This window comes from Pinus tabuliformis, chromosome 5_2 (assembly GCF_031772625.1).
Source record: "Pinus tabuliformis cultivar Carrire ecotype Pingquan chromosome 5_2, CPIR1, whole genome shotgun sequence".
NCBI classification, from domain to species: domain Eukaryota; kingdom Viridiplantae; phylum Streptophyta; class Pinopsida; order Pinales; family Pinaceae; genus Pinus; species Pinus tabuliformis.
Window position 1 is genome coordinate 1,139,924,784 of NC_142306.1, and position 9,770 is coordinate 1,139,934,553.

At 37.3% G+C, this 9,770-nt stretch overlaps 1 protein-coding gene across 1 annotated transcript; it reads left to right on the forward strand.

The window, feature by feature from the left end:
- The first annotated feature begins 376 nt into the window (after window positions 1–376).
- LOC149163207 (pre-mRNA-splicing factor ATP-dependent RNA helicase DEAH7-like) lies at window positions 377–9,437 on the forward strand. Its single transcript, XM_089435374.1, has 10 exons — window positions 377–512; window positions 644–778; window positions 1,071–1,286; window positions 1,683–1,735; window positions 1,953–2,412; window positions 2,600–2,776; window positions 2,943–3,091; window positions 3,959–4,053; window positions 7,541–7,693; window positions 7,786–9,437. The coding sequence occupies exons 1-10, from the start codon at window positions 503–505 to the stop codon at window positions 9,383–9,385; spliced, it is 3,048 nt and encodes a 1,015-aa protein (XP_089291500.1). The 5' UTR covers window positions 377–502; the 3' UTR covers window positions 9,386–9,437.
- Window positions 9,438–9,770: the final 333 nt, after the last annotated feature.

Consider the following 9,770-nt stretch of genomic DNA (forward strand, 5'->3'; position numbering starts at 1 on the left):
GCTTAATTAATAAAATGATAATAATAAAATAATTCTCTCTTTCACACATATAGATATATATAGACAAGCGTAGATCCATCTTAACCTTGGATCATTCAAGTGCGGGGAGGAATCAAATCTCTTGAGGGCCAAACATTTCCTCAAGTGTTTTGCAGTCCAAAAAGTTTGCATCTTAGAGGGATTTGATCCCCCTCAATGCTTGATAGATACCGGGTCATACTGGGTCAAGATCAATCTCCAGTGGATTTAGTTTACAGAGCAACTATATGCCTATATTTGCTTTATCCATTTTATTAGATATTTTAGCTTATCCCTTCTTGTGTCTTTATGCCATCTGAAAAGTTGTCTGACAGATCTGGTTTTCATATCTAGTTTACCACTCTCTACATGGTAAAAATTTGGGGGCAATATTAATTATCTTCTTCTTTCTATTTTCCATCTACTTACATTTACTTGTTGTGCAGGCATTTCTTTGATTGTGGATTAGATCCAACTTACTAAGATGGAGGCAAGTGCAAATTGCTAAATTTGAAAAGCAGAATATCTATGCTAGTCTCTTGAAAATAATCTTTCAGTTATAGTTGTTTTCTTGACCATAAATGGTGATTTTGATATTCCTTTTCAATCTGCTGGTCTTAGGCAGGAAGTGCTGTTTTTGGGAGAGATGTTGGAAAGTCAACGATATTAGAACCTGAGAAAGAAAGCAAAGGAGGACTTCAAATCCCTGGAAAAGATAGAGTTATATTCAATGCTCCTTTGGAAGGCAAATCTGTTCTTGGTACTGTGCTTGTTCCTCTGTAGTGGTTGTTGGTTTTCATTAAGGCATGTTGAGGCCTTGCACCTGCTTCTTTGAGTTCAGAACTAGAAATATTGGTTGCTTTAGCTTATGGTTTTAGAAACCATCCCTTTTTTGAAGCACAATTAGCACCTACTTATTTATGTCTTAAATTAATAATAAAATGATGCATTTTTTCCCCCAAATTAATTATCAGGTCCAGCATAATTCATTGACTTAATAATGGATGATGTTCACTATTGGTAACATTATTTAACCAATTGGAAATATTTAGGATTGGATGCTCTGGCGCGTGCGAAGAAGGCATCAGCTAATGATGGGTCAAATTCAACAAAAAACACAACTCTTACAACCATGGCGGAGCTTGACACAGAAGAAAATCCTGTCTCTATTGGTGATGAAAATAATTCTGAAACTCTTCATCACAAAAGAGATAGTAAGGCAATGCGCAGATATCGAGGAACTCATGTTGAAGAAACTCCATATTTGGGTAAATATTTTTGCCAATAAATATCTCATATAGATGATGTGAAACATCTCCATGAGTGTTTGGCATCCAGTGACAAAAGACACTTGATATAACATGTCATGATTGTGTGAAAGCATTTTGACCTATTACGTTTCCCATACAGCATGTTGCTAATCCCATTTTTACTTTTAGTAGTTTGATGTTATCCACAATATATACATGTTAAAATTTATTTTTCAATGCTGGAAACAAATGCGTATTAGTCCATTCTGTGTATGACTGCCAAAAGTTGCAAGGTAACTTGAGTGCCATGTTCTTGCAGAGCATTAATGCTATAGAATAACATTTGAAAATAGTCTTCTGACATTTAAACTTGCACATCATTATTATTGCTAAATAGAAAAATTGCATTGACAGGTGAAAGGAATGCCTCTGCTTCTGAGCGAAAGTATGATAAAGGGTCAGCCAAAGTATGTACTAATTTCAACTGAAATGAATGCAGTGGTCATTTAAAATATTATAATATTTCAATCTTAAGTTTTAAACTATGGACTTAATCTCAAGCACTTGGGGATTTTATCATTTATGGTTCTATGAATTCATAACTAGTGCTATATTTTTCTTGGCCTTGGCTTTTTGAGTGTCTGGTAAAATAATTTTGTCGTTTATCCTTTATTTGTTTTGAAGGCTTCAAGCTTAGACAATGGAAGTTCCTACAGAGGACGGGATCAATGCAGAGCGTCTAGCAGAGACAAAAATGATAATTGGGACAGTGACAGAGATGAATATGACTATGAAAGAAGGAGAAGATCCAGTAGAGATGCAAGGGATGATTGGGATACTGATAGAGACAAATGTAATCGTGAAGGGAGAAAAGAATCTAGCAGATATGTTACAGACAAATGGCACAGTGATAGAGATAGACAAAGTGGCAGAAGGATGGGTGAATCTGGTAGGGGTGATCAAGAGGAGCAGGACAGGAAACGAGAGAGATATGATCATGATACTAGGGATTCTATAAGAGATGTGGGAAAAGAGTGGGGTAGCAATAGAGATGGATACCAAAGACATGAATACGAGAGACAATTGTCTATGAGGCACGGTACAAAGCGAAACAAAAGTGAATATTCACCAAGAAGAGCAGGAGGTACACAATTTAGTATAAAAAAGATTATGTATAGCATACATATATGCTCTTTTTCAACTTTGTCTGCCATTTGAAGTAATAGATAGATATATGTAACACGCACCCAGCATTATGTTATTTGCCTTTGTCTGCATTATCAAGTACACAACATTTTATTTCTATGAGGCTTAATGTGGCATCTGTCCAGGTAGGTCTGATTGGGATGATGGAAGATGGGAATGGGATGATACACCACGTCACATTGCAACACCTGGACATGATAATAGGTCTCATTTTTCTATGCCATCTCCGATGTTAGTTGGTGCATCCCCTGATACACGTTTGGTATCGCCATGGCTGGGAGGGGATACACCCTATGCTGCAGGTAAAGATATAAGAAATGGGACAAGTACCCTTTCCTTAATTCTCAGATAAATTATAATTATAAGAGTTGGTATCTTTGCATCAGAAAGCATTTGAGAACTTATCGTTCCATTTAAAATGAAAATGTTCATGGTTAAACTGTTAATGATGAGTAACCAACATGGCAGAGTCTGCACAGTCTCCTTGGGACTATGTCTCCCCATCTCCTGTACCAATACGTGCTGGTGGATCTTCAGGTGGTGTAACAAATCCTCGTTCCAGTGTGCGGTCATATCAGTTAAGTTTTCATTCTAGAACCACACAATCTCTATCTCAGGTATGAAAATTGTTATATCAGTATCTGAGGACAATGAAAATGACTGTTTAATATAAATGTAGTTCCTTTTGGCACAGTTTTCTTTTGAGATTAATTCAGTAATTATATTAATAATGTCAATCATACCTACTAAACTAAATCAAGGTAACTTGTTTGTTTTTATTGCATCTTGTTTGATGGCTATCTTCCTTATTGCTATTGACATCCTATAGTTAATCTGTTTTATGATCTTTTATTAATCATTATCTGATAATGTGGGATTGCACTGAGCACAAGTATTTCAAGATCAGACAGCTTTTCAGGGTTTTGGTTAAATTACTTCTTTTATTTTCTGTTCAGAAATGTTAGCGTACCTCTGTGTTAAGTCTCAATACTCAACTATTTACATCTCTCTTTTATGTAAAAAGTTAAAACACATACAGAAATTGAGAACTTAAATTTGCTGGGAATTATTTGTACATGTTTACAATTTAGGAGGATTGCTGAAACAACGAATGCTCAGGTTAGGGGCAAACAACTCTTTGTAGTATGTACAGGCTGTCGTTTTCTCTCCAAATTCAAGGGGCTGTCAATCTATCACACACTTATTTGGTTACTTGCACACTTTTTCTACAACCTTACATCATATACAGAGTAACATATTCATGATCAAGTTATCAAATAAAAGACTGTATCCTCCCAATTATTTCCATGGAGATATAGGACAGTAGTGTCTTGACTGTGTTATTATCTGGAGTTAACTTACTATAAGCATTTTTTGATCGATAGCCAAACAATGTATTTGGTATCAGATGTAAGGATACTGGTTGCTTTATCTGTGTCAGAGAATCAGAAAATTGAAATAACTTTGTACGCCATGAGTAATTTTTGGGATTGACATCTTATTTGGTGGTTATGCAGTACATGACAGATGGAGTGTTGCTGCGGGAAACTCTCCGTGAACCAGACCTAGATCAGTACAGGTATAATTTAAATTCTTTTTGATTGGTTTTTCGGATATGCTTGCTTATGTTATCTATGTTTTCTAGTTTTTTTTGAGTTCTATAATAAATTTCAGTGTAGAAAAATTATAAAATACTCAAATTGAAATTTGTTCTAGGTTGTTATGGTGTTTACCGATGTTCCACCAGTTTCTGGGATGTAGCATTTGGTGGATGTGTAGAAGCACCTACCTGGCCCCAGATTCCAGAGAATATCATAGGGAATGTTGGGGTCTCCAACATAGAGGACCCCACCCGAAATACTAAAAAATAAAATTAATATATAAAAATTGAAACATAAATCATTGAAACCTTGTACATAACAATGCGGCAATATCATATATCAATACATGTTACAAAGCAAATTGGCTCATGCCCCATGAATCAGTGATATGATGCAGATTGCTAAGTTCTTCATAGCCAATTTCCCTATGCCTTTTCTCATGATCATTGTTCTTATCCCAGTCTAAAAGCTTCCTATTGTCTTCTCTGTGACAAAAAAACGCTCTTCATCTCAAATAGGAGATGCAATTTGTGTGCTTCCCTTATCCATTTTCCCAAAAGTTTTTGTAACACCATCTTCCCCCACCTTTTGCCCCTCCTGCCTGATCCAGATCCAAACTCCATGTTTTCCTATACCTCCACTATATATGATGTCCCTGGGCAGACCTTGATTCATGTTACCTCCCCCCTTGGCGCATACTGCTACTTATTCCCTTATTGAGGTATCCTGAGGTAGTTTGGGTGACGAACACCAACAAAGTTGTTGATAAGGAAGGGTTTTAGGTAGAGTTCTTCAAGGCCTTCTTGTCTAACCATGTTGTTTGTATGTGTTTTTTGTAGGCTTGGTCACACTCACATGACACTATTCACAATTAACTTGATCCATAAATTGAGCCCAAGTGTGGATCCAAACAACTACAGAATGATTATGGTGGGCCACACATATTTTCGAGCTCTATGCTATGGTATTTGATATGAAGATTTCTAGAGTGCTTGAGGGAAGACTCCTTAGAGCTCGGGGGTAGGTGGGGTTCCGTCTTGCACATCAGACCATTGATCATATTCTTACACTTCGGACCATCATTGAGGAGGCACAACATTTCCCTTTGAAAATCTATTGCCACTTTGTAGATATTCGGAAAGCATTTGACTTTGCCCCCTTAGGCCCTATTCCAGAGGCTTAGAGGCGTTGGCATTTTCAAGATGCTTTTGGCTGCTGTCATGAACCTACATGATTCAGTCCTTGGTTATCTCCATATTGTTTACATTGCATGTGATGTTCAACTTTATCAGGAGTATATCTAAAACCGTATGAATTGGTGGCATGATGCAGATTTATGTGCTTTCCGTATCCATTTTCCAAAAGTTTTTGGTGCACCATCTTTCCTTGCCATTCCACCTTCTTGCTCAATCTTGATCCAAACTGTCCATGTTTTCCCATACCTTCACTATATATGATTTCCTTGGGCAGACCTTAGATCTCCTTGGGCAGACCTTGATTCATGTTACCTCCCCTTTTGGCCCCTCCTTCTGCTTATTCCCTTACTGAGATATCTTGGAGGTAGTTTGGGTGATGAACACCAACAAAGTTATTTGTAGATAAAGGGTTTTAGGTAGAGTTCTCAAGGCCTACTTGTCTAACTATGTTGTTTGTACATGTTTCCTATAGACTTGGCCACAACACACTATTCACTATTAACTTGATCCATAAATTGAGCCGAAGAGTGGATCCTAACAGCTACAAAACGATTATGGTGGGCCACACTTTTTTTTGAGCTTTAGATGAAGCTTTCTAGAGTGCTTGAGGGAAGTCTCCTTAGAGCTAGGGGTAAGGCGGGGTTCTGACTTGCACATTAGACCATTGATCACATTCTTACACTTCAGACCATCATTGAGGCACAACATTGTTCTTTGAAAGTCTATTGCCACTTTGTAGGCTTTCGAAAAGAATTCGGCTTTGCCCCCTTAGGCCCTATTCAGTAGGCTTTGACATTTTCAAGACACTTTTGGCTATTGTCATGCTTCTATACAAGTCAATCGATGGTTATCTCTGTATTGTTCATGCCGCATGTGATGTGATTGACTTTCACTAAGTCTTGATATCTATTCCCTTCTTTGCTGATGATGTGGTCCTCGTAGCCTCATCTTTAAGGGCCTACAAAGACAACTAGATGCTCTAGAACTTTATTTTGATCTTCACTAGTTGATGGCTGTTGCTACCTAAGTCCACAACTAAGGTTAGCATGGAGAAAATCCCTAACTCCACTTGGTGTGGCCTTGGGGGCAAGTTGTGAGTTGGGGCTATCACCCAATTCCCAACTCCTTCATTTAGGCTCTCTCCTAGTTGAAGCCAAGGGGGGTAGAACTTAAGGAAATTTAGGGCTTGGTTAGTGCTATACCAAACGAATTCTAGGAGATGAATGATTAAGTTAGCCAAGAGATGCATCAACCATCAAATTACAAGATTACAATGGACCATTTGAAACATGTTTCAACAATTAAATGATATAACCATGGACATGTAGAGATAATCCAATATGAACAAATAGATAATCAATAATATCAACAAGAAAGATATTTGCAAGAAATAAAATGATGAGACCAGTTTCAAATAAGTAACTTGCAAGATAAAATGACCAAGGAAAGAAATGATACTTGTAAAGTAAAAACATGACAAGATAGCAAATTAAATGCTTGAGATACAATTTGTACTTGAAAGTAAGATGTGCTCACATGAAATATACTTGAAGGAAAAGTTGCATCCAATGAAATGAAAAATACTCCAAGATAAGTAAATAAGCTCCAAATACTTCAAGATAAACAAGTGAAATTCAAATGAAATGTTCCAAGTACAAGAATGTAAATGCTTGTAAAAGTAAATCCACAATACCTGCAAAGTGTGAAATGCTACTTGGAAGTGAATGATACTTGCAAATAAACCTTGATATTCAAGATAGCATAAACATATAAGATGTAGAAATGATGTGATCTAGAGTGCTCTTGGTTTATCTTATTAGTCCTATTCTATCTATTCTAAGGTCAAACTTTCTTGTTAAACTTTTACCCTTGTAAGGATAGGGATGGTTGCACGAGGCCTCAAGTGGAGAAGCTTAGCTTCATTAATGAGTATCCACCTAGTGCACCAAGTCAACCCACGTGCTAGCGCTCCAACATTGGACAAGCTGAACTTGAATTGGCTGGTCATGTGTTTATCTTTCTCACAAGCTTGAGTCTAAAAAGTAGAAAACCATATAAAACCATGCAAATTATTCGGCATTTAAGTGAATGGTTTTTCCATCTTTTCTCTCATCAAATAACGAAATGCCTGGAACAGGCTAATCTGTCAGATGTATTTTTTGTCTCATGCATGTTAATTCCACTTTTCATCATGCATACTGCAGTACATTGCCCTATCTAAACTGTTTGATTTTTAGCAGGAGCTGAAATTTGCTTTTTGCCTCTGCAGTGTAATTGTTATGGATGAAGCACATGAAAGATCTTTAAATACAGATGTATTATTCGGGATTTTGAAACAAATAGTTGCACGGCGTCGTGACTTCAAGCTTATTGTAACATCTGCAACTTTAAATGCACAAAAGTTTTCCGTTTTCTTTGGAGGGTATGCTTTCCTTTTAAATCAGCTCATATGATTGTCATTTAATTAATCTATAAATATTTACTGATTGACATATGATATTCTTTCTGTGACAGTGTACCTGTTTTCAATATACCTGGACGGACATTTCCTGTCAATATACTCTATAGCAAAACTCCTTGTGAAGACTATGTAGAAGCAGCTGTGAAACAAGCTATGACTATTCACATTACCTGCCCAGCAGGAGATATTCTTATTTTCATGACAGGTCAAGATGAAATTGAAGCTACTTGTTATGCATTGGCAGAACGTATGGATCAGCTAGAGGGAACTACAAAAAATAGAGTAACTGAACTATCAATACTCCCTATTTATTCTCAACTGCCTTCAGATCTTCAGGCCAAAATATTTCAGAAAGCAGAAAATGGTGCTCGCAAGTGTATTGTAGCCACCAATATTGCTGAGACATCACTTACTATTGATGGCATCTTATATGTGATTGATACTGGATATGGAAAGTTGAAAGTCTACAATCCAAGAATGGGTATGGATGCTCTTCAGGTTTTTCCTGCAAGCAGAGCTGCAGCAGATCAACGTGCTGGTAGAGCAGGTAGGACTGGTCCTGGGACATGCTATCGTTTGTACACTGAGACAGCATATCAGAATGAAATGCTGCCAAATCCGGTGCCTGAAATCCAACGTACCAACCTTGGAAATGTTGTTTTACTACTCAAGTCGTTGAACGTTGAAAACCTTTTGGATTTTGATTTTATGGATCCTCCTCCACAAGACAATATTCTCAATTCAATGTATCAGCTTTGGGTACTTGGTGCACTTGATAATGTGGGCAGATTGACCACTCTTGGAAGGAAGATGGTCGAGTTTCCTCTTGATCCTCCCCTTGCAAAAATGCTATTAATTGGGGAACAACTTGGCTGTGTCAATGAAGTCTTGACAATTGTTTCTATGCTTTCTGTTCCTTCTGTTTTTTTCCGCCCTAAAGACAGGGCTGAAGAAAGTGATGCAGCAAGGGAAAAGTTTTTTGTTCCTGAGAGTGATCACCTGACACTTTTAAATGTGTACCAACAATGGAAATCTAATCAGTATCGGGGAGACTGGTGCAATGATCACTTTTTACAGGTAAAGGGATTGCGCAAAGATCGCGAGGTGCGCTCTCAGCTTTTAGATATCCTCAAAATGCAAAAGATCACTCTGACAACTTGTGATCATGATTGGGATGTTATTAGGAAAGCAATTTGTTCTGCATACTTTCACAATGCAGCTAGGTTAAAAGGTATTGGTGAATATGTCAACAGCAGAACTGGAATGCCATGCCGTCTGCATCCAAGCAGTGCACTATATGGACTGGGATACACTCCTGATTACGTTGTATATCATGAACTGGTTCTCACAACAAAGGAATATATGCAATGTGTTACTGCTGTTGAGCCTCAGTGGCTTGCTGAACTTGGCCCCATGTTCTTTTCTATCAAGGATTCACATACCTCAATGTTAGAACAAAGGAAAGAGCAAAGGGAAGAGAAGACTGCAATGGAACAGGAAATGGAAGATTTAAGGAAAAAGCAGGCTGAACTGGAATATGAAATGAAGCAGAGGGAGAAAGAAAAACGTTCTAGAGAGAGGCAACAAGTAGCTATGCCTGGTTTGCGTCCCACTGGCACATATTTACGACCACCTAAACGACTGGGCCTGTAAACTTTCTGTACAATATTGTAAACTAGAATAGCATCGAGAAAATTTATGTGTTTGGCTTGTTGGTTTTAAGAAAAGCAATTAGTTTAAAGTTGCATATAAGTAAACATAAAATGTAATCAAACTTGTCTACATTCATGATAAAGCAGAGATGAAAAAACTATTGAATATGGCAAATTAGATTATTGTCAGATAAAATAAATTGTTGATTTGAATTTTTTATTTAGTTGCAGGATTGTTATTTTGTCTTGGAGGTTGGAAGCAGTAGTTAAATTTGTTGTTTAGTTAAATGCACCATTCCTTGGGGAAAAATCAGTAGGACATAAAAATAAATCTATGGAAAAAGGGGGTATTAGGGGGGGGATTTTCTAGGAAGTCTCCTAGGAGT

Excerpts from the sequence above, each read along its gene's own strand:
- LOC149163207 (XM_089435374.1), top strand. Across the intron at positions 779-1,070 it reads GGAAGGCAAATCTGTTCTTG|GATTGGATGCTCTGGCGCGT; the intron begins GTACTGTGCTTG and ends GGAAATATTTAG. Across the intron at positions 7,694-7,785 it reads TTTTCCGTTTTCTTTGGAGG|TGTACCTGTTTTCAATATAC; the intron begins GTATGCTTTCCT and ends TTTCTGTGACAG.